Here is a 24,988-nt window from a genome sequence, read left to right as displayed (position 1 = left end):
TTTTTTCACAATTAATTGAGAACAATTTCTGAATTGGCGGTTTTTTTCAGTTAAAATCCAGTATTTAAGTTACAACCGAACAATACCCTTCAAGGTACAACAGTACTGAACAAGACTCTATGATATACTAAGGAAAATTATGTTTTTGTGAGTTAAATTGTAACAAAGCTCTCTCGAATTGTTTTTTTTTCTCCGCCAGAAAGCAAAAGTGCTTGGCATTTTTACAATTTCCAAATTATATACACAAAGAGAGTGATTAAACTTGCATGCTGCATCCAATTTGTCAAAGTATGCTCTTCACATTGTACAATTTTAGAAGATTTTATTTGAGGTAATGCCTTTTTGCTAAATTCCCACTGCTCATCATTTGGATCTCAGTCCCCTATATAGGTGTAAGGGCGTCTGCTTTTCTCTACAATTATTTATTCTTCAAATGCAAAAGGTAGATGGAAGATTTTCGGTTTGCTACTTTGCCGAGGTTTCACGCTCAGCGCTGCCAGATCGTGCAGAGACCTTTTTCCAGAGAGGTCCACGGTCAAGCTGGCTGTAGTTACCGCCCTTGTTGTCTTTATCGTGGGTAAGCCAGCGGGGGTTGTCAGCGCCAGCCTGCGGTAGTCTAGTGGCTGGATTCTCGCTGGTTGCTGGGAATGATCCATTCCCATTATTGTCGGTGCTGCTCCTAGCTTCGTCTGGCTCGGCTGTGTGCTCGGCTGTGGGAGGCTCCAAAGTGAAGTAGATGGCTTGGTCTGGCTTGGTGTCAGCCTGAGATGGGCCCGCGTGTGAAGGAGCAGTCGGACTGCCATCCGAACTCGATTGGTGGGCCTTGTCGATGTCCAGGTTGTCGACATCTGTGAAGCCATCGGGAGGATTCAGTGATGGTCCTCCGGAATCGACGGCGACTGGAAGAGAGACTTCGCCTGGTTGCAGTGAGGAGTCGGGAAAGTCGACATCCACGTAATCAGTGGTCGACGGTTTATCTTGCGGTGGGAAGGAGGGGGTACATGAGACAGGATTTAGTTGTGAGGTGTCAACTTGATTGTCGGTGCCTTCAAAACCATCGCTGTCGTCCCGGGACGAACTTGGAGATCTACCAAGGAAACAGGGATCAGAATGGAGGGATCTCGATAGGATACTCGTATCTGAAGGGTCGACATCAACTCCATCAACAGTACCATCTGATTGGAGGTTCGCATCAACTGGAGATGGTTGAAGTGGAGACTCTGGAAAGTCGACGTCGACATAGCAATCAGAGAATTGACCTCTGCTCGACGTGGAGAGGATCTGTGTGGTCGCAATGACAGGAGATGGTTGAAGAGGAGACCCTGGACTGTCGACATCGACATAACCATCAAAGGATGGACCACGGCTGGACACGGGATGTATCTGACCCCGGTTGGACGATTGAGCGAACTCTGGGGTTGACACTGGTTGCATTGCCCCTGGACTGTCGACATCGACATAACCAACAGAGGATGGACCACAGCTTGACGCGGGAAGTATCTGACCACGGCTGGACGATTGATCGAACTCTGGGGTTGACACTGGTTGCATTGCCCCTGGACTGTCGACATCGACATAACCATCAGAGGACTGACCACGGCTAGACAATTGGGGGATTTGAGGGGTTGAGCTTGGCTGCAGTGCCGAGCCAAGACTGTCGACATCGACATACCCACCGGATGATTGACCACAGCTCGACGCAGGAGGGATCGGTTGCTGTTTCGCACGAATACGGGATCTATCGGAAATGCCCCGTGGGACATTATTATCCGCATTAGCTCTGACTTCAACTCCTGCTCCGACAATCTCACTGACTTCTTCGTACGGTCTCACGTAGTCATCTTCTTCAACAGGATTTGGTAGTGGACGATCCCGTTGTCCATGTCCGCGGTTGCCGGCAGGCTCCTGCAGCTGTGCAGGCACGCCGTCGGTCTTGGGGTTGTACTCCACGTACCCATCCGAAGTTTTACGGATCATAGCTGGTTGCGGCGGGACGACGGGAACGAAGCTGCGGTTGTCATGACTCAGCCCGAGGACGCCCACAGCTATTTCATCATCGTAAGTCCGGTTTGTAAACTGTACAACTGGAAATACACCATTTTTTGGAATATATTAATTAAACTTTGTTTGGGGTGGTGTAAATTCAATATTAGGTTTCGCCTTTCACCGACGTAATTTTTGGCAAACTCCGTGGTCGACTGCTAAGACGTCTGCACTATAAGCATGCAGGTCGTGGGTTCGAGTCCCGACAAGTAGTTTGTGAGCCTTTTCTCGCTCCGGGAAAAAATACGTCGGTGAAGGGCAAAGCCCAATATTTAATCTATTAATATGTTTAAAGGTACTCTACGTTGCCAGTTTTATAGTGTCAATAATTAATTGTTATACTTGTGTATAAAATTACCTGGACAATGGACCGTTTCAATCGGCGGGGGAGGGCTCATTGGGAATTTAGAATGTTTTCAACAAGTAAAAGTTCAATGATTCGAAAAATTTGCCTTATCTTTTTCAGAGAGCACCATTCCATACAAAATACCAGAATCCAAAAAGGTCAAGGAAAACTTAGTAGCTATTAAACATAATTATGCTAGCGCTTCTAAATGTCACCTCTTGTTGCTTGACCTTTAGCCTTTGACCTGTGCACTGGAGAGCCACGTTCAGACACCCCCATGTATCCTTCATCGTCCCAGTTTACGCTGCCAGAGGAAAAAGAAAAAGTATAAAATAGGAAATATCTACAAAGAAAACCACACTTAAAATGTACTAACATGAAATAATGAATAGCTGCGTTGGGCATCAACTTTTATCTTTCTTTTCCCTTATTTTTCATTTCTCTTTCCTTTCCTTTTCGTAGTTAATTGCTTGGGAAAGCCAAGACGTTGGAGAGTTCTTTTTAATGTCTCTTTCTTTTTCTTCTCGTCATTTAACTGGAATAGGCATTGAAATTTCGATTGATGGTTTGGTATCTCACCCTTGATGAAGGGACTGCTCCTGCCTCCTACGTCGACACAAAACGGCGAAAATTGCGCATATCGCCAGAAAGATCCCGATTCCTACCACGAGAACCCCGATCAGAATCGGAAGTATAACTTTCGGTTTTGTAGTTGCTGTCGATATCAAAAAAATGACATACGATCAATTAATTGCAGATAAAGTCACGTGTCAAAAGAGGGCCTGAGAAAAGAAGATGATTTCAGGTGAGGTTAATGCCAAGGCAGACAGGTAATGAGACGTTGGGGTTATCGGGGAATAGAAGCTGGGTTACAATATACCCTTCTTCAAAAGTTGAATCATAGCATTACACTGCAAATTCCAGCAAGTTAACCACCCAACCAGCAAGAAAGCAGGCCGGCCTGCCAGCCAGTAAACCAGTCCACCAGCCAGTTAACCAGTCTACCAGCCAGCCAACTCGCGAGCCAGTCGGCCAGCCAGCTATTACCAGTCAGTCTGCCAGCCAATCAGCTGGCAGCCAGCCAGCAAACCATAAATTGAGCTACTACCCAGCGAGCCAACAAACCAATCAACAACCAGCCGGCCGGCCAGCCAGCCAACCAGCCAGCAAGCATGCTGAGTCAGCCACTCAGCCAACCATAAACAAACGGGAACCACACAGAAAAGGTAAAGACACTAACCTGTTGGACTTCCCCCAGCAACTGTCATCTGCACCGGAGTGGGAGTCACTGCAGTAGTCGTCCATCTAAACACAAACAAACATCCCATTCCCATCAAGTAATGCAAGAAAGAAAGCTGCAGATTACTTATTTCACTTCTCTCAGAGACACATTAATGAATGGTTCTCTATCTCTCTCTTTCGCTCACAAAAATAGTCTCAGGACCGTCACATTTAAATACGAAATTATGCATGGCTATAGTAAAGTGACTCCCATGTACATTGCAAATGGCTCACTAGTTAGCAGTATTTCCTCGTTTATCGAGGATTGATGTGCATCTTGGAAGGCGACACATGCACACAGCACGTACGTGTGTAAAGAAGAAGGGTGTTTGCAAGAATGATATTAACCAATGATGGAGATTTTCTCTTTGATGATGACCAACAAGAACGTAACAAGTTTGCGGTCCATTTTTTCCCTGTTCCTGTTACATCTAGTCTGAATCTGTTATTTTTTAAATCCGATGCACTCCTTTAAGGGAAAATACAACTTTTGCAAACATCAAAAAATAAAACTACCGAATCATTTTGAAAAACCTTGCTGGACTGTTAGTGAATTACAGTGTAAAGCATCCTTTAAAATCATGGCACCTGGTATACTGTCATTTTCAAGAAAAGTGGTATTTTTGTATCAATTTCCAACGCTGGTCGGCCGACCAGCGTTGGAAAACACTGGCTTTTTTTTCAAATACTGGCCCCAATTGACCATCGCACTTGTTTGCAATCGATTACACACCTATGAACGGGTACAAGCCAGCTAGACTGGTTCCCTGACCTTACAATTCCCCAATGTATGTAAACTGCTCTGTTTCTTCTTATATGGAGTCAGGGAACCAGACTACAGGAAAATGATTGTTTTTCTTGGTTTTTATAGCATTTTCGAACCCAAAACCTCAAAAAAGTCAGTGTAACTATATTTGCTATATATTTCCAACCCCCCAATTCCATCCATTTCTGAAAATTACAGCAAAAGCAAATGATGTATATTCCCTTTAAATGCAGTCTTCCTCCCAACAGTGAACTAAATATCCAACAAATAAATAATTGTTTGAAGTCATTCTTTATAATACTCGAATGGAAAATTACAAATTACCAAGCTAACATAGACATGAAAAAGGTCAACCGTTGGAACCTATCTAGAATGACCCTCGGCCTGGTCTATAAAATACTGCCTTAACCTTTACAGCAATACTCACCTCTGCTGCGTCGTAGATTGAATTGTGGATTCCGATGAAATTGTGGGTTTGGGAGTGCTCGTTCTTGGGGCGTTCGTTGAACGCCTACCTTCTTCCGAAGTATCGGTTGTATATTCGAGAGTTGTAGCTTTGTGTTCGTCTTCACTGTGAAGATTAAGGAATAATTGTATTCATCCTCCTTTTATGATTTGTGTATACTTAATTAGGGCTTTACTGGGAAATGCGCTGTTTAGCGTGTGGTGAAATGTGTTATACTGTGGCTATTTTGGTTCACCGGCGAATTTAGAATTTTTCCGGGGGGGGGGGGGGGGGTTCTTCCATTGGGGCATAAGACCCGAGAGCATGTTGACAGGATTTTTTTCCCTCGGACAACCGCCCTCCGCCCTCCACAAAATCCAAAGCGGGGGTTATTTGGGTGTTCAAAGCTGACTATAATGGACAGTATCGGACAATAGGTGACCCTCTTAACCCATCAAAGTTGCCGACGGACACACGATTTTTGCCGACAGGACAACGATATTGCCTACAAAAACAATTACTAGAAATAACTACGGGTAAAGGTGTTTTTTTATGGGGGGGGGGGCTGTTTCGACGCCGGGGGGTGGGGGTTAGAGGTTCTCCTCAATACTTGTTCCCGATTCCGGTTCCGGTACTAAGGCACATATTCCCTCAGTAGCTTTGGGATCAAAACTAGTCAAAAGCCCCACTGCAGAGTCTCTCTTCTGGAAAAGGGTTTAACCCCCCCCCCCCCCCCCCCCAGTTTTTCCTCATCCATTTTGTTTTTGCTGGACCGAAGGCCCAGCCTATTGTCAACTGACTGGCTCTCACTGAATCACTGACTGACCGGCTAAGTAGGCCTATAACTGACGTAGTCACCGAGTTTGAATACACATTGATGACACGTTCAGGTCTAGCTCTCCAATGACCTGACAGAGAATCTGCTTATACGTTGTAGTGGTTTAGGCTTTGTCAAAAAAGGCAATGTATTGCTTAACTTTGTTTTGAATAAATAAATACATATTGTGGTGTTTCTGTGTAATCTGTAATTTGTGCCGTACTTTTATGGACACTTCATTTTAATTAGCTCATTAATTGGGACGATTGTGTTTCTTACCGAAAACGTCCTGTATTAGAACTGATACATTTTTTGTTACCTTAAAACACAGAGGGAAAAACAAATTACTCACGAGCATTCAGTGGTGATGCTACATCTCAGAAGAAGAAGGCTACACTCTAAAAAAGAAGTGTAAATTTATGTTGTGTAAAACTGTTGTGTAAAAAAATTGTGTCATTTCTGCTCAATATTGAGCAAAACAAAAATTTCGCTTGTACCTCCTTCTTGTGTCAAATGTGTTACACACGAAAAGGTAAAATAATACCCAACATTGACTACAAGTCCCAGCAGCACAGGAAAAAAAGTTAAAATCATGGTATTATTACCCAAGTGATGGGTTAAAGAAACTGAATTTACCCCACAACTGTGTAACAATTCTCAGTTCATTGAACACGTCGAAGAGTAGAATTTACCACGACATTAGTAAAATGTTACCACGGTGCGGGGTAAACTGACGCACCGTGACAACGTTTGCCCAATATTGTGCACGCGTATCACTCATGTACAAAATGGCCGCCGCCTGTGAGACTCACAATTTGGGGATTTTGAAGACGAGATTTCTTTGTTCCAGATAAGTCAGTGAAATGAATTTCAGTGTTGTTTCCTCCAAATGGGATGCTGATGTATGAGGATTAATATCGGAGAGATTGGAGAAGTGACATGCTTATTATTTAGACATTATTTGCAACTTGAACGTCACGGCTCTGCCATGCACATGATGCATGCATTTCATGCACCGTATAGCGAGTGTTATCAGATCTACAAACACGCAGTAAAGTGACCGACATTTGGGGAATTGTTTTTGAATGAGTTGATTGAGGGAAATTCTAACACCCCTGCCCATCATTTAGCCCACGTTCCTCGTAATAGTCCTCATGCATCAGCACCATATTTGGGGAAATATCATCTGATTCATTTTACTGACTTTCCAACCCAGGACTCAGTTATTGAAATCACTCGCGATTGCTGGCTCTAGCATGCAATTCACATTGCAGAGTTCAAAGTTGAATAAAACCGCAAGGGTCAATAACAAAGGTACACAACAACTAATTTAAAAAAAACCCAAGTGATGGGTAAATTTAGAACCCAACAATGCAGGGTAAAAATTAGAACCCAACTTCTGGGTAAGAAACTGACACAACACTTGGGTAAAAGGAGGGTTGGGTAAAGTTTACCCAATAATTGAGTAAAAAGGGAACATGGTCGTCACATGGGTAAACTTTCTTCCCCAACCTTGTTGTGCAAGCACGTAACACAATTATGGGTAAAAGTTACACTGAAATGGGTACTTTTCTACACTTTAGCTGTTGTGTAAAAAAAACTACACAAGTTGACGACCATGCTCCCTTTTTACTCTCGAAAAGGTAGTAATTTTACCCAATATTGAGCAACTATTTTTTAGAGTGTAGGCTTATTTGTTTGCAGTGTGGTTGAGTTTTGGCAAGTTGGATTTTCTGAAGCGTATTTAAAATAAAAAGTGCTTAAATATCGGCTCTGTAATGTATACAATCTTGGAGCAACTGAAAAGGCAAGACAGGTCCCGAATTTATAAATCGATATACACTCTAAAAACTCCGGGGTCAAATTGACCCCGATATGAGTCTATATCTGCACAGTCCTTTTCAAGGTAAAAATATTACGCTTTTCTAGGTCAAAATGATCCAGAGAAATGTCATTTTGGACCCAGAAAAAAATTCATTTTGACCAGAAAAGAGTAAATATTGACCTGGAACAGGGCTGTGCAGATATAGACGCAGATTCTGAGTCAATTTTGACCCAGGAGTTTTAACAGTGTAGGGTAAAAAAAAATCTTTGAACATTAATTCCCAAAATAAGGACCATCTCTTGTTCGATATGCCAGGGTTCTATATTAAACTTAGAGAGGATCAGCAGTTCAGAGGTTGTTCTAGAAACCGAAGATTTGGAAATATGCCCTATCCTCACAAACAGAGTGACTGTAATCTCTCTATTATTTGCTGATTATGCCAGAAATAAAAAAATCAACAAACTGTCATAAATTATGATAACACTTTTACCAAGTCCAGGGTCACCAGACCTCTTTGCTTCACATTCACCATCCCTAAAATTTAAATGTGAAAACAGAAATAACCCATCAATAGTGTCATGGCGGCGTCTCACTTGAAACGACGTATTTACAGTGGCGTTCCGTTTTTAAACGTCTGGGGTACCTGGGAGTGAATTTTTTTTTAACAGGTGGGGGGAGGGGAGCCACTAAGGGCAAATGACGTATAGTTTAGTTAAATTCGAGATTTTAAATGGGGGGCACCCTGGGCAGGGACCCGCTCCTCTCTCCGTCCCCCTCTCCCCCTCCCCTCCCCCGTAGTTACAGCACTGCTTTAAGTAAGAATAGACCTTTCTTTTGTTTGTAAACATTGGCGCCATTTTATATGGGCTGCCGCAAGCGCATAAATTGAAGCCGTGGTTGGCAACATATTTTTTTTCCAAAAAAGTCCCCATAACGCCCTCAATACAAAGTAAAAAGGCATGTTTAGGAATAATGTTGTAGCTTTGTTGACAATGTTGTTTTTCCAACAATCAAATAATATTTTGGTTATCTGTAATAACTCTTCTTCATTTTTGCAGTGTTGGACCTTCCATAGTTTTGCAACCCGTGGTTGGCAAAAAAAAAACAGTTTGCCAAGCGTAGAAAGGTCTATACAATTTTATTATTACGACTCTCGACTGTCACGATGCAGGTACAATTTGTATATATGACAGCAAGAGTGGTCGACTTCATATAGGAGAGCTTAAATTATGCCTCGGACAGTTACCCCTCCCATGCCTTTTAAACAATGTCTTTATAGACTTGTAGATTTGTTTTTTATTTCTTAAAGGATTCCAATGCCGAACTCTGGTTCCGTTGACAGTCTTAAAATGGCCTCACTCCAAAATAGTGTCGCAATAGTGCCGCCTATCATTCAACGTCATGACAGAATCAGGAACCAATGATTTCTTTTACAGCATCAGATTAAAAACGAGAATATTTTAGTCTCTTAGAAAACAAAAACACTTACTCCCCGTACAACGACCAGCAGATAGAGTTACACGTGGAAGGAATGCCTGAGGGTGGAGGTATGCACATGTTTGTCCCACTTTCCTCCTTGTATGCGTGCACTGCTACCTTTATTATATTCTTATCTGTTCTTACTGTAACTGAAAAGACAATTAAAACAGAAAGAAATAAACTTGACAAATATCAACAACGCAGAAAGGTAGGGATAAGGCAGTATCTCGTGGGAATTATCCATCCAGGCGATGAAATTTTATACCATATATTAATTATACGCTGTTTTGTATTTGTGCCATGATGTAAATGGTACAAATATGGGCGTCGCGAGGGGGAAAGCCCCCCCCCCCTCCGGAAAAGCAAAAACAAAACAAAAAAAAACAAAAGAAAAAAGAGGCGCAAAGTCATAGTGGTGTAAATTTAATGAGTTGGGGGGGGGGAATGTCCCTGCCCCCCTCTAAAACTGAGAAATCAAGAATATGTTGAGAAATACAGGATTTTTTTGGGGGGGGGAAATAAGTTTTTCCCCTCTAGAAAAAATCCTGGCGACGCCCATGGGTACAAAGACTCTTCAACTTCCAATCCCCATTACACTTAGGCTCTTTGATTTTTTTCTTTTCTATATTCAAATTAAAAGTGAAACGAGGATTTGAAAGGCTGATAATTGGAGAAGACAGCGGTTTTTTTCATGACCTTATGATTCGGTATGACATTGACTTGTTCTTAATATCACAAATGTTGTCCATCGTCTTCACGCAAAAAAAAAAATAAGAAAAAAAAAATAACTGCCTCTTCGTTTATTTTGGGGAAAGGGGAAGGGGAACTATTTTCCTTGCTTGCTTCCATTATCGTATTTCTTTTTAATAAACCGGTGAATTAATGTTACTTATTAATTTGTTACATGTACTACAGTCTCATTCCCCCAGCGTTCGATCCTGCATGCTACGCCTGATGTTGCTGCCCACAAATACGTGTTGATCTCATGTATTTCGAAATTTAAATCTGAGACCATTGAAAGAATTTAGTTAGGGATTACAGATTTTTCCTGCGTGCGCATTCTTATAAATGTGTACTGTCTCTTCCTTCTCTTCATCGAATTCGGTGGTTTTTTTCTCCTTACAAAATAATGTTCAACTTGTTCGTCTTATTTAACAACAAAACTACCAACAAAACTCAATTTTGGGGTCTTATTTTAATAATAAAAAAATTATGTTTTGGGGTAAACCTCGATAATAGCAAGGATTGCAGTAGAACTAATCTTTCGAACCATCCATAAGACATTCGTATAGAATGAACTGCGCGTCCGCGTGTGCTCATTGTCATTTTCTTAATATAGTCCGCGGGATGGGGTCGTATCCTTCCCTGATAGTTATACCAATGAGCCAAAAAATAAATCCCCTTTTTCAGACTTTGTGCTGTATCGTTCCTACCATTGACTTGGAACTCCAATTGACACATCGCGTCACTAAGTTGACTGCATGTCACAACTGGATCACTGAAAATAAGATTAAAAAAAAAAAGATAACAAAATGTGTTCATTTCGGTAGATATCTTACCATTATATGCCGCTCAGTTATACAGTTCCTTTAGCAGCCACGTTAACCCACTCTTATATTCTTTTACATTTTAGTTTGGTTCAATTTTTTTGATAATAGTATGGTAAATATCAATTAAGGGAATAACAATTTGAAAATCAATATTATTGTGGTGATTTATTGTGGTGATTTTAAGGGACAAACTCTTTCTCTTGAGTGATGAGAATAGAATAAACCTATAGATTGTGGGTGCGGGTAGGGTAGGGAGGGATAGAGTTGGGGTAGGGGGAATTCGATTACTTACCAAGCTTCCACACACTGGGGCGATGGTGAACAATGCGCTGGTCTTTGTCTACATGTACGTAATCAAAAATACGCTCCTTTCAAACGTGTAAATACTTGTTATGATTTATTGAAATTATATCCAACACTTACAATGGTTTCCAAAGTTTTACTGAAAAGAGGAAAGCAGCTTTGCCCAACATGTCCAAAACTACAACAACTACTGTTTGTTGCAAGAGCTCTTTAAAAAAGGTCATTTTGAAATCCGAGTAGGAAAGTTTCTCGGAACCTGCCCTTCCAAACATTGCAGAGTATAAAGTCTAATATTTGTTAACTCTCCTACAGCAATGGTGAAATTTCAGTTTGTGAGTATTAAATTTGGCTGGACCATTACTTTTGCCTTTTTTTGTTTGTTTATATTTGGCCTGTAATAATGTGAAGTTTTTAATGTTTTTATATTGTAACATTCTTGCGATTTGGCCTGAGGGCCACGAGTTGAATGAAAATAAACCTAAATGAATAAATAAATTTTTAAAAATAAAAATAATTATTTTGTTCCCCTGAATTATTTTTCTTCGGTTTTCTTCCCATGCCTGAATAGAACTGATATTTTCCACCCCGTAAAAATACCTGCAAATTGAGTGAGGAAAGTTTTATGACTATAACATAGAATATTCACAAGCAGTAACTGAAAGGTCGCTAGACATGTTTCTAATGTTTTCTGCTAAATTATAACATCAACATGTTAAACTTTCAATTTTAATCATTACCGTGTAGTCAACTACTTTGGTTTAAAAAATCTGCTTAATCATACACACGCAGTAATTGAACATAAGAATGAATGGACAATAATGATCAATAAAAGTAATCACACTGTTTGATTACCCCAAACACGTTCCTCGTAGAATGGCGGTTTTTTATTTCATTTTGAAACTATATTGATATTAATGTCGGATATTAAAGTAAACTTACTTTGGTGGATCAGTGCTGTGGTTGCCGCCCTCCATTCCAGCTATACCGCAGACAAAAAGAAGAAACAACACTCCAAAAACCAGGGAAATAGAGGCCATGATGTCAGGAGATATGCCTGCTTACTAGATGCAGATGTTCAATCCGTTATAACGTTTTTCCCCACATTATATTCAGCCTGACCACGCAGTAGATTTATTTGAAATGTTTCCTGGTTTTACTTTTCACGAGTTCCGTTTCGTTTTCGGTTTTTAGTGGGAAAGAGTTTGTTTATGAACACTTGTGTTGGCAATCTCGAACCACAATGTCGACTAATGGTTCCTATAGGTAATTATACATTGTTTTTTGAGGAAGAATATGTAACATATTGAACAAAACTATGACAAAATCATGTAATCTGCAATCATCGATATAACTTTGAAACGCCCTGACAAGAACACGATTTCTGGTTGGCGGAAAACTTATAAACGCTTCATTTTGCGCAAAGAACAAACGTAGCGTACTATAGTCAGGGGAGAAACATTTAACAACCAAATTGAGATTTTTCCGTTCATATTTTGCTTTGTGATTGAGAGTCAGTATTTCTTTAGATTAAAACAATTCTCCAGATGAACACAATTTCTTTCTTTTTTCAGAAATACCTTGAATAATGAAACAATGAATCAAACGCACCTTTAATATTTCCTTTTATTCATATCAAATAAAATGTACATGTATTTCGGTTCTGTGTATATGCACCATGTTTTATGTGGTACAACATTTCTCATTCTGGTTCTTTTAAATTGACTTAAAGCAAACAGTGCCATAAACACTGCGCATCATGCACCTTTAATATATAGGTTTGTTTCTGTAACCTTTATTCATAACAAAACCTTTCTGTTCATATTAATATTCGCAGTTTCATTTTAAACATATGCAAAATATGGTTCTTCCATTATCGTTCGTTGTAACTCACTGAATCATATTGTTTATTTCATCATCTTGCACATTTTAACTCGCTGACCAGAGATTTTCAGAGATAAAAAAACAATGAAATCCAAAAGAAACAAAATACAATGGTGTCAGTTATTCCAGAACAAAGATTAACTTATTCAAATAATTTTATAAACAATAAACAAGTATAATCACATTTTTTAATTAAAAAAATACTGGTTTAAAAGTCCTTTGCCTCGTAACAAAATCACAAATCGTCAACAATGCCTATCTTTAAGTATTATTTATTTTAAAAAAAACACCGAATATTCACCTTTATGCAAAAATCATAATTCATTTGTATACTTTCTATATACATTAGCCAGTACTTTCATTTACAGATGGAATATAGTTTTCATATCGTAGCCTTAATGGTTACTCAATGCAAATAATGTAATGTTATTTCCTTAACCCTTAACCAATATTCCAGTAAACCTAAAACAAAATCAATATACTTTCTCTTTCGACAAAACTGTAGCTTAATTTACAAGTGGAAGCAGTTTGCATTCACTATCAGCTATATATTCTGCATAAGACTTCCATTTATTTATTCCCATGGCAAATGTTTCAGAATATTCACGAACGCTGTAACAGTTTTAGTTAATTCAGTAATAATGTTCTTACAAATAATGCGGCATTAGGATACTGTTTCAAAATAACAAATCAAATCAAAAACAATAAAAGCATTGGGATACACATGTTAATATCTTTTTACAGTTCTGAATATTTTATATCCTGTAACAACTTAGCAGATGGTAAACACATCTCGGCAAAAAAAAGGAAACAACGTCATTACTTTGAACTCGTTTGCACTGTTCATATTCATGCATGTTCATTCACACATGTTCATACGTGTTCATACTGCATAAGCAACATACAAAGCGAAAGTTAGGCTCTTCTTGTTTATGTAACCCTTGACCGAGCGAACCATAATGTCCTGAAACTATCTGCCAAAGCGGACGAGATGAGCCGCCCGCATGTTAATTTCACTGGCAACTGTTTGTATTTTTTCCGTACAGTTCCTCTTAAACTGAAGTTACCGCACAGCCCTAATTATTTAAAGTTTCTCCAAAATAATTCTGAAATTTAAAAGACCTTTTTTTCCGTTAGCTTATTGTTTTTAATAGGTTTTTTTTTTTTTTTTTTTTTTTTTTTACAATTGCTGAATTTAATATGAACACTGATTTTAAACAATGATCTCCATCATTTTTATGTTTTTCATTTTTTTTTCTTAGAGTAGATTAACAAGTTGTCTTTTTACCATTGGCGAACAGACTTGGGAAAAGAGTGAAGAAAATAATATATGAAATTTTAAACTTCTAAGAACAAAATAAATGTCACTGTGCGAATCTCTATCTCCTGTGTAATATTCTAAATGACGTTGAATTTCTGTGAACATCGCCATTGCAAACAGTTACAGCTTCATGTCAACTATGGTTCAAAGAAACAAAAATAAAACAAAATCTTGATAAATCAAAAGAAATACATGCCATTTTTCAGGAAATAAAAGATACCGTGTGCAGTGTGTCCCAGAAAAAGCGGGCGCTCGGACTATTCAGCAGCCATATCGAGACAAATATTCACGTGAGACTAAATTTTGTTTGTGTATTTTTTTCATGCTGTTGATGTTGTTTATTGCCTGTGAAAAAATATACTGAATTGATTTAAATTTTCAAGCCATGACTAAAAACGTTATGAGCTCCATAAAATCGAAATGTACACTTTTTGCAGCATTAGCTTGTGCTGGTAAATTGGTGGAGAGAGGGAGACCATGAACCTGTATCACGCACAAACACATGCAAACAAGAAGAGGCTGTCTTTATTTCATAACACAATTATTTGTAATGTTCATAAACAAAATCTGAATCAGATGAAATGAAATATTGCCCCTTGAATATAATATAATAACCAAACAATTCATTATTCCTGTTGTCCTAACATTTTTGGCCGTCGTTGACGTGAAAATGTGTAAATTTCGATTTGTAAGAGCCTTTGCGTTGTTAGTCATAGCTTCAAGAATGTTGAATCAACACAATTTTTTTCGTCACAGACACTAAACAACATCAACAACATGAAAAAAAAAGAAACAAGTTTAACTCTGGCGTGAATAGTTTTGTTTAGATATTGCCGCTCATTTGTCCGGAGCCGCTTCTTCTGGGACACACTGTACATACCAACTCATCCATTCTAAAATTATAATTCACAAAGTAAGATCCAGACTTTAGAGGGCGGGCTTTACTTTTTACAGCCTGTCATCGATGTTGATGGATACCTGGCAAAGAATCGTACATGTCTGGAGTCAGACTTGGGATTAAATGTAAAAATAAACCACAGATATTCGTGATATTCGGCTAAGAATTAGTACTTTTTTGTTATAAACAAATATACGGTAGTCGAATATTGTTTTTGCATTCATTTGGTTCATCCGTGATGTTTCAAATACATCTGGCAAAATGTATGTATTCCCGTCGAAATTCATCATTGTTTCACCTTCTGGGAAATTTCTTCATATAATCGGACATTTGACGGTGTGTTACAGATACAAATAGAGGTTACAGTTTCATGGGAATATATAACAGAAATAAACGATTAGAGCATTATTGCAACTGTTAGGACACTGTGGAATATCTGTTCTCGTAAGTTGCCATTATTAACCTATTTGAAGTATGGCAGACACAATAGGAGGGCGCTGTTTGATTTGGGTAAACTTATTTGTATTATTTTACCCAAACCAAATAGCGCCCTCTTATTGCGACGGCCAGGCAGACATAACCACTTCATTGTTGACGGGTTCCGACCACTGATCTCTATTACTAGCGGGATGCCGCGCTTCGCGCGGCACCCGCTAGATGGGTGGAGTTGACTGTTTCGTAATAATTACTGTATACAATGAAATCTCGATAATTTAAACTCTAATAACTCCAAACAACTGTTAAGTCAAATAAAGAATCAGACCCTCTGCTGCACGCGAGCCTATTTGGACTCGCCATCAGTCTCGCCTAAGTTGTATTTGCGTTTAGCAACGTGCGTGCACATAACGTTTCCTGCGGAGATGGTGCGAGGGTCCAGGACATATTGTCAATATAGGGGAAGGGGCTAGCTAGGGTGAAGGGTGCTAGTTGGAACGCCCAATTTCCGTAAAACCCGTCAACCATGTCACCAATATTTCCGGGGATGGGGAGAAATATTTCCAGGGATGGGGAGAAATGGTTTTTGTTATAGAGGGGAGATGGTGATATTGAAATCGCTGATATTGTGGAGGTTTATGTTTGTGGTGGGATTCATACCGTTTAAATGTTGTTTTAAATTGCGCACCGATTAGGAAGGTCTTGCTGTCAACAGTTGAATGAAATTAAGTATTTATTGCCGACCGATTGTCTCATGCGATGCCTCATTATATAAAGCTCATAAATAATGTTGTGCTAGAATATTGTCCAGTCAATTTGAACATTGATTTTTCAAGGTGCCAAACCATTAAGGACGTATACACCAACTGTACAAATAGGTAATTTAGATGAAACGCGGTTTGATCTTGGCCTATACAACATCGTATCCATCGTTCTCACTACAGAGTGGAGGAGGGGGCAGCCAGTGGGGGTGGGGGTTGGATATTGTGTGGACGTCGCCAGGATTTTTTCTAGAGGGGGCAAAACATATTTTGGCCAAAAAATTCCTGTTTTTCTCAACACATTCTCGATTTATCAGTTTTAGAGGGGGGCAGGGACATTTTGCCCCCCCCCAACCCATTAAATTCACACCACTATGACTTCGCGCCTCTTTTTTTTTTTTTTTTTTTTTTTTTGCTTTTCGGGGGGGGGGTGCCCCCCCCCCCTCCTCGCGACGCCCATGCCTATTTATGTTACACCTGTGAATGGTCACATATTACATTTCCGGGGAAGTGGGCAACAATTTATATTCGTTATGGTGAAGGGGGTGTTTCTTATTAAAGTAGAAGTTAATGTCATTATAGCAGTTGGTGTTTTTATTATGTTGATGGGGTTGTACAGCAAAGTATTGTAACACGTTTATTTGCAGAAGAGAGTAAAACTAAAAGAAAGGACATATTGGAGCACTTCATAATTATGTCAAGCACCACATGTTAAATGAATTTATTACAAAACTGTGAAAATGAAATCAGGTATACAGGAATTTTTTTAGTAATAATGTATTTGCAGCATTCATTACTGTACAGGGTAGTACTTCGACAAAACTCAGGGGATATAATTGTAGTCAGTTTTCGGAGCAATTTTCGCAAGGGACGTCGGTCCAGGCTTGTTTACCATAGGCACAAACATTCCATGAAAAACTTTCAAGCAAGACGGCCAAAGGTTATTGTGCAATTGCAGTTTTTTTGTGTTAAAAGCTGTAATCATTAATAATGACAGTGGCATTGTAAGTTACAGGACAACATTTTTTTAATGAGTGTTGGTGAAAACTCATGAGAAATGGAGGGGTATGCGAGTATGAATATTTTGTTGTGAAATTTTAAGAGTGATTATGTAACTCGGTAATCAAAGACATTGTTTTGTTATCAAATAAGTCTGCTTGGCCAGTAATTATCGGGTAATCATTCCATCATTATTCTTGGGTACAACTAAGCCAAGGATATAATTTAAAAAAAAGGATGGACATTGATGGTGTTTTGAATGGGTAAAGAGAAAAAGCAGGAATCTTGCAGTTGAACTGGAAAGAATAGGTGTGTCACGTCGTCGTCTTGAGTTGAGATTCTTGCTTTGGGAACTGGTTGAAGCATGCACTGGAGCATGCTTGGAGCATGGTTGGAGCTGGTCATGTGATGTGGGTGTCATCGAGAGTCCTGTGTAAAGGAGTTAGAAAGAAAAGAAAAACGACTAAGGTGAAGAAAACTTGTTAAAAAAAATACATTGGCTAACAATAGCTCTTTATCCTGCTTGGGTTCATGTCTGTTGTCGAGTCATTTGATTTTCTGCCAGAGTGTATTCTCTAAGATCCACTATTCTAACTGTGTTGGTTTCAGGTTTTAGTCTTTGCCTGTATTTTTTGGTTTTTGGCCTGAGGTTTGAACTTAATCACGTCTTTAATTTTGAGGGTTTCTTTATTAAGTTGGTTATTGGTCTTTGATTTACAGTAAATTAATTTAGTTTTGCCTATGACTTATGAGTATGAAAGTCATTTCTTTAAAGGAAGTTTTACGTATGATTTGCCGTGTTCTAAGATTACCACAAAGATTTAGTTTGCATAATTTGTATGGAATGAATGTACATTTCATGGCCTATATACAAATGCAGCAGTTTTTTTCTAGCTAGTATAGGCCTAGGCCTAAAACAAACTAAAGCAAAATCCAAAAATAAACTACAAACAAAGCCCAATTGTGAAATCAAGAGTTGGCAAAGTTCTACAAACATGTTCCGGTACATGTTCCAAGTGAGGCCTGTATTTACGGAGGTCATGCAGTAAATTGGCCACATTAAGCCTAGTAAGTTAACCCACGGCCAAACTCTCGATGTCCGAGGCCTCCCCCGCACGTACAACCCTCCCCGTACAACCCTCCCCGTACTCACAAACTCACAGTCACACTTTTCACAAACAACAATGCTTCTCATTGCCAGTGGCGTTCGAAAGAATACCACTTTTCATAAACAACAATACATATCATAAATGAGACTTACCGTTCAAAGAGAAAACTGGAGCAAGGAACAGATACATCAACCATGTCAACAACGCTGTGCTGAAGAAATGTGGGGCATGCAAGTTGCATGCGCTGCATGCTCAGCGCTCATAACGAACGTATACGTGGCACGTCAATTATCGATATCCGGCCCATACGCTGCATGCACGTCAATTATCCGGCCCATACGCAAGATGGCCGGCGCGGCCCAATGGGGAAGGGAATTATGGGAAATAGGGTGGAAATAGCCGGGCCCTGTTCCGCACCCCCCGCGGCCAACGGGCGCGGGCGGGACGGGAGACCGGTCGGGAAAATGGCAGCGCCCTCCAATCATTTTCGTGATTGTAGTATAGAAGTATAGATACTGACTGAATAGCACTTCGGGCCGTGAAGGTGAAGTCACTGGACGCCATTTTGACACTCCCTTTGGCCACGTAAAAATATATGCAAAGTCATGAAGTAAAATTATTTATTTGAACAAAATATAACATGAGCAAAATCGTACTGTGGGCAAAATGAATAAATAAAAATGTGTTTGATGATCCAAACTTGCTTCCTAAACTATTGTAATTATGTGCTTTTTATATACGGATCCGTGCGTTGTGGGGCTTTGAGGGAGCTTCAAAATGGCCGCCGCGTGTGTGCGAGGGCCTCACGGTCTTGTGCACACCCATGATGAAGCGCTATCCAGTCAGTATAATGGAGATCAGTGGTCCCGACCGCCTTGTTTTGATATCCCACCTGTTCAGTTGAGGGTGGAATAAACGTCGTCTGCAGGTGCACCTGGTAGGCTGTAGACGCCTTCATCAGGTGTGGGGCAATTGGCTTTGGGCTGTCGATCGCCTGCACGATTGAAGGTGTCATAGGCGTTGCTTTCAGTTGGACGTGGAAGATTGTAGGTGCCGACATCAGTAGGGGCATTCTTCCTTGGGTGTTGGGCTCCGGCACGATTGAAGGTGTCGTAGTCGTTTCCTCCAGGTGCCTCCTCATCGGTCTGAGAGTCTGTGCCTGGATCGCTGTCATCTGGACCGGGTTTCTCGAGCTTGAAGTAGTAGTCTCCCTCCGGGTCTTCATCTTGGCTGTCAGAGATGGTGACTGGATGACCATCCACGCTGACATACGTGTACTCATCATTTCTGGCTGGTTGCCGGCCTTGTTGACCGTTGACATCGTCATCCAGATCCATGTACACACCCCCGAGGGACTGCGGTGCGTCTACGTCCACGTACCCGCTGTCCTTCGCCTGCTTTCTCCCTGAAGCTTGCCCAAGAGGAGAGCCTACTCCACTGGCCCCGTGACGTGTCACCCGGGGCTCCATCGCGGGCTCTGGATCCACATACTCGCTCTCTGAGCTCCCTGACGGCTTGCGGCCGTTGTTTGGGATCGGTGTGTACACGGCTGGGTCGTCGTCCATTTCCTTGGTGCCCGTCAAGCCGGTGTACACGCCGTTTTCTTGCTGAGGCTTGTAAGCTGTATAGCCACTGGATGGGATGGTGGCATAGCTGTCTGCCTCGTTGTTGGGATACGGCGTGTAGTCCGGAGATTCGTCATCACCGAAGGCCGTGTCCTGATCCAAAAAAAAGGAGAGAGATCTGTTAGATCAGTGTTTCGAAATCCCCAAGAATATAGGTAAAATTAAGAGATACTGTGAATCTCTACTTCAATAGACCTTATTTACACACGGCAGATATCTTTAAAAAGACTGTTTCTGCTTTTGGAGTCAGCAGCTTCGGATTTTGATAATAATCTTCTCAAACCTTTCTAAACGGAAAAAACGGCGCGCTGAAATGTCTGCCGTTTTGAAGGTTTGTTCATTTCGATGACGTTTTTGTCATGTACTGGCAGAAAACTACCTTAAACCAGGTTGGTCGTGGTTTCCTTGTCCCTGAGCAATCCAGTTTGTCGTACTTTCTTCTTTCCACGATATTGCGCTTAGTATACTTGTTAAGATGGAGCTATTAATGTTGAGCTTGATGACAAATTTAGACATACCTGCCGAAGTGGGCATTCGAATTTAGAGGTTTGTTTCTGCGTGCTCACAAAAGTTTGCATTGGTGAAAAAAAACAAGAGCAAATAATGCACTATAACTGAAATCCATACATGTTGCGCCTATATAGGAACTGAATCTCGATGAATTTTTATGCCTAAATAAAACCAATCCTGATTTCCCTCCTACGAGTTCTAAACTCCACACTATACGGTGCGTGCCGTTTTTCTTTTATTTCATTAAAGAAAAATGTTCCAAACGTTTTACCTTGTTAGGCAACCCACTAGTAGTCACAGGATGCAAGTTGATATCAGCAACGTGACCATTCTCTTGATAGCTGTAGGTTGGATTGGCTGGGGATTAAGACCAGATTAAAAGGAAAGAATATAAGGTTCTGAAATGTAAATAAAATATGCAGAATTTTATAAGGGACCTTTTTCAAAACCATGAATCATTTCTGTTTAACTTTGGGAACTATAGCACCAGTCTTCATGTTGTAAACTTTATTTTTCAGCATCAGTAGTGCTGGCAGGTGAATCATTAATCTACAACAATGGACTTACCTACAGGGAGAGGGGATTTAACCTCGTCTTCACCTGCCATCAGATGGCCAGATCTATTATGACAAATAATGAAAAATAATAATAATGAAGCAGAAGCTTTATCCTGTGGATTATCGGTGTAATGGTACCATTAAGGAGACACGTTATCGTAATTTCTTCGCACGATGGGAGACATCGGTCATTAGGGAGACATTTTCATGTCTCCCTAATGTCACAGCACCCCTTTAGAGGCAAATTTTTGTTGTCTCAATTAGATTATATTTGTTGCTCGTGGTCTACTTAGTAAACATACCGACATTTGTGGGGAAAAAAAGGACAATGGAATATTGGGTTAGGGCACATTTAAGCTTGAAAAAATTTGTGCACAAGTCTATGGGGATGTCTCCCAAATGTCCAATCCAGGGTAATTATAAATATGGGAATTATGAATCAAAGAAATCTGTTAAAGTGGTGAGGAAAACAAGTTAAAGTTAAAAAGCAAGGCAAACCGGTGTTACTGATGTCAAGATAGTTCACATATTGAACGATATATCATTCTGCCCAAAGAGGGCAGGTTCATGGAGGTCCTTTTCGAAGGTTATTTTTTCTCTCGCAAACTAAGGCAATGTCTTGTGCCACATGCTAACTTGGGCAAACTTTTCCGCACACTACCTTTTCTTACAACAAAACAACCTGTTTGATATTAATTCAATTAGCCTCTAAGATGGCTACTACGCAGAAAGTCTATTAATTTCACCCAATCAAGAGATTAGCAAATACATGTCTTACAGTGAGGCCCATTTTGAATGCGGACTTCGCTTTTCATGACGCATTGTTGTTTAGTTTCAACAGAGCTTTGATTTTACTGATCAATATTGACGGAAGTGAACTTGATAATCCATATTCCATAACCTCCAGAGTGATGTTACTGTCAATAGGTCAAACCTACCCACGTGACTTCTCTCCCCTGTTCTTGCCTCTCTTCCGCCAAAAATAGAAAGCGACCAGCGCCGCCAAGATGACAATTACGGCCAGGGTGACTCCAATGGGAACTCCTATCGGACCACCGGTCTGTCGCTGGTTTGGTGAAAGCTTTTCGCCGACAGTTGTTAGTTCTTTATTGGACTCGGTTCCAGTCCGTTCATCATTGGGCGTAGTTACTCCATCAGGTTCGCCGTCAATATTGTCGACTGAAGTGGTAGCCACAGTTGCGTATGTGTCGACAGTGTCAGTTGACAAGGCTGGCTTGACGGTTGAATCTGTTTCTCTTGTGTCGCTGGTTCCCGTTAATATTTCACTTGTCGGTGTTGTTAGCATTAGATCTGAATGGTCAGGTTCTGTCGAGGTCACGCTTGTTTTAGAACAGTTACAATAATCATTCACGCTCCAGTTGCTAAAGTTGCCTACACCATTGCGAAAAAAGAAGAAGAAATGTTTAGATAAATGGAGGGGAGGCAAGCAGGCCAACCCAGGTCATTTTGAATTCCAATGTTTGTGATCGATAATGTAGTCTTCTCATCCCCTTTTACCCAAAAGAACCCGCATTTGATTTTTCAACGGCTTGCGAAGCGATCGGCATATGCTGGCACATCCTGGTTGTGACACTATAGGGCCTATTTTTGGCCCGCCGAAAAGTGGCTTACAATAAAAATAGGCATTTTTAAATTAAAGAATAGTTACTAAAAGAAACTGTTTGTGCTCGAAAAGTAACGTGAATTTAATTAAACCGGGAAAAAACTTATAGTTAGATCTGTTTTGGAAAAACTGCGTAAATTTGAACGCGTGTTCGTGAAATTAATTCCTTAATCTAGCCGGAAAAACCTACGTTTTGTGACGAGGTGTTAATGAAAAGTTAGTTTTTAAAGATTTGAATAAACTCTGTATTTGTATTTTGGGTTCGCGTGAAAGTGTTCTTTTATCACATTGTGGCCTCGTTTCTACAATCTCATAACTTAAAAGTAATGCATACTTACTCTCAAATACCATTGGTAATTCACACATGAACTGGAAACGTTCAGCGCATGATTCACTTTTCAGTCGAATGGGTTGGTCTGAATTCCCACTTCGCGCTATTGCAAAACAATTAGAATTTCCAGAGATACGTATTGCAGTTTCAGTCCGTGCACTACCATCTAGCCATGCAGAGCCATTGAACCCAGCCCAGTAATCCTCGGCCCCAGGAAATGTTGATTGAAGAAATTCTCGCTCCTGCCCGGTTTCGATGTAGACAAGGTGGCCGCCCTGATCACAACAAGCCCGCCTGGCCTCAGTGAAATTCTTCATCTCGTTGACGAGTCTATAGCAGGACATTGTTGTGTTTCCAGCACAATCTGCGAATAGTACAAACAAAACGAATAATGTTTTCGGTCGTCAGTTTTAAGAGTATTAGCGGCCATTTTTTTCGTGAAAGCGGCTTCATATTCAGACATCAATTAGAAATTGTTTTGTTTTTAGGAGAAACTGAAATTTAGTTTGTTCCATTTTCAGCAGGGCTCTGCCTGAAAAGTCACACACTCCCATTATACGTGTACATCGCGATTAATTATGATGTTTACAATATCTCATTTTGTTTCGCACTTGAATCGTTTAATTTTGTTAATTTAAATTTTGTATAAATAGCCGAGCACTGTAACTTCACATAATTGGAAATACAATGCTCGGTACGACGCTGAAATAAATGTCTGGTGTGATGACATTTCTTTGAGACATTATCTCACCTCTGCAAGGCATTTCGAAAGTCGTACTAATTCTTTCTACATCTTGGCAAACACAATATGTCAAATTTGACATATCCGGGGAAGATCTATAAAAAAAAAAAACAATATACAATGGACAATATTTAATTGAAATATAATCGGTGAGATTTAATCTTTAGGTCGTTCCTTCAATTATTACAATTTTTTAATGCTAATGAAACTGAATGCCATCGTAAATTAAAGTGTTAATTTCAGATTTTCTTTTTAATTCAAACAAATTAAATGTGTATCCATAGCAAAATCATTTCACAAATATGAAATGCTAAAAATCAATGGGTAAACGTTCATTAGACCCCCCCCCCCCTCATACGATATTCTAATATGAGGTTTTGCATTACATTTCATTTATTGACTGGATTCAAGAAAGTTATTAACTGCACAGTCGCTGGTAGAGTGGACCTTGGCTACAGAATGTCCTGAAAAATTGCTACTTTTTATCCTAAGCTTTAATAAATTTTGAGAATAGACATTTTTTAAAGGGGCTATAAAGGTAATGGAGATAATCCTTGTTATGATCGCCAATCGTAAATCTAAAAAAATAAACAAAAATCGCATAACAAATGACTTATAAACTGAAAAGTAAGGTTCCTGTTTTGAGAGACTAGTTCTAAAGCACAACACGCGTGGCAGACTCTTTTGTGTACAATTGGAGGTTAGGGTAATAATAATGAAAACTCCAAATAAGGGCACAATGTATTGTTCGTTAATGTGTATTGTGGATAAAATATGCCAAGTAATCCCTGGCATCCTTGACCTTGCTCAAGTCAAAATGTGGGGCGAGTAAGAAAAACGTAACCACATGCATTTTTTTGAAATGCCTGTAGCACTTTCAAAATCTGGGATATGAAAGCCCAAATGATGAGCTTTCTTTTAGTAAGAATATTCCTATTTTATATCACTCGTGTACTTTTCAAGTTACGGAATGCCGAACATCCATGAAATAATTTGCAACAGTAAACATTTGGGTGTTGTCGTCAATAATGCGCCAAGACTTTAAGATATAAGTACAATTAATGTTTTCCTTACGGAGACATTTTCACAATATTTCGTAGGCATGTAGGTAAGATTACCTGACATGACGTCCTCTGACTGCAGCAGCGTGAATCATAAAAGTAGCCAAGAGAAGAAATGCAACAGCCGTAGACATGTTTCCTGAAGACATTGCTAAGTTCGTGTCCGTCGCTCCTAGATCCTAGAAATTATCAGTAATATTATTCCTATCGCGTAATGTTCTCCTAAAGCGTGATAGGCTTATAGTTTACTCAGCAGAGGCTGATCCACACCTGGTTTAT

The 24,988-nt window shown here is 39.9% G+C and overlaps 2 protein-coding genes across 2 annotated transcripts; both read right to left on the bottom strand.

Annotated features, from left to right (window-relative positions):
- Positions 1–407: 407 nt before the first annotated feature.
- LOC119729847 lies at positions 408–11,829 on the bottom strand. The gene is made up of 7 exons (XM_038202640.1): positions 11,795–11,829; positions 10,436–10,500; positions 9,013–9,151; positions 3,630–3,694; positions 2,969–3,104; positions 2,605–2,693; positions 408–2,084 (listed from the first exon to the last, which is right to left on the bottom strand). Exons 1-7 carry the CDS (start codon positions 11,827–11,829, stop codon positions 466–468), a joined length of 2,148 nt encoding a protein of 715 aa, XP_038058568.1. The 3' UTR covers positions 408–465.
- Positions 11,830–16,690: 4,861 nt separating this feature from the next.
- On the bottom strand, positions 16,691–24,988 carry LOC119729814. The gene is made up of 7 exons (XM_038202605.1): positions 24,767–24,988; positions 23,658–23,743; positions 22,914–23,270; positions 21,890–22,343; positions 20,962–21,014; positions 20,666–20,751; positions 16,691–19,977 (listed from the first exon to the last, which is right to left on the bottom strand). The coding sequence occupies exons 1-7, from the start codon at positions 24,856–24,858 to the stop codon at positions 19,156–19,158; spliced, it is 1,950 nt and encodes a 649-aa protein (XP_038058533.1). The 5' UTR covers positions 24,859–24,988; the 3' UTR covers positions 16,691–19,155.

Source organism: Patiria miniata, unplaced genomic scaffold (assembly GCF_015706575.1).
Source record: "Patiria miniata isolate m_02_andy unplaced genomic scaffold, ASM1570657v1 HiC_scaffold_21, whole genome shotgun sequence".
Taxonomy (NCBI): Eukaryota; Metazoa; Echinodermata; class Asteroidea; order Valvatida; family Asterinidae; genus Patiria; species Patiria miniata.
Note: the sequence above shows the minus strand (reverse complement) of the source record. Positions and strands in the feature narration are given on the sequence as shown.

Coding starts and splice junctions, on each gene's coding strand:
- LOC119729847 (XM_038202640.1), bottom strand. CDS start 11,829: ATGGAGGGCGGCAACCACAGCACTGATCCACCAAA. Junction 10,501..11,794: donor CACAGCACTGATCCACCAAA/GTAAGTTTACTT, acceptor TCTTATTTTCAG/TGATCCAGTTGTGACATGCA. Junction 3,695..9,012: donor TGCTGGTCGTTGTACGGGGA/GTAAGTGTTTTT, acceptor GTTTGTGTTTAG/ATGGACGACTACTGCAGTGA.
- LOC119729814 (XM_038202605.1), bottom strand. CDS start 24,858: ATGTCTTCAGGAAACATGTCTACGGCTGTTGCATTTCTTCTCTTGGCT. Junction 23,744..24,766: donor GTCAGAGGACGTCATGTCAG/GTAATCTTACCT, acceptor TTTTTTTTATAG/ATCTTCCCCGGATATGTCAA. Junction 19,978..20,665: donor CTAGTGGGTTGCCTAACAAG/GTAAAACGTTTG, acceptor TTTTTGGATCAG/GACACGGCCTTCGGTGATGA.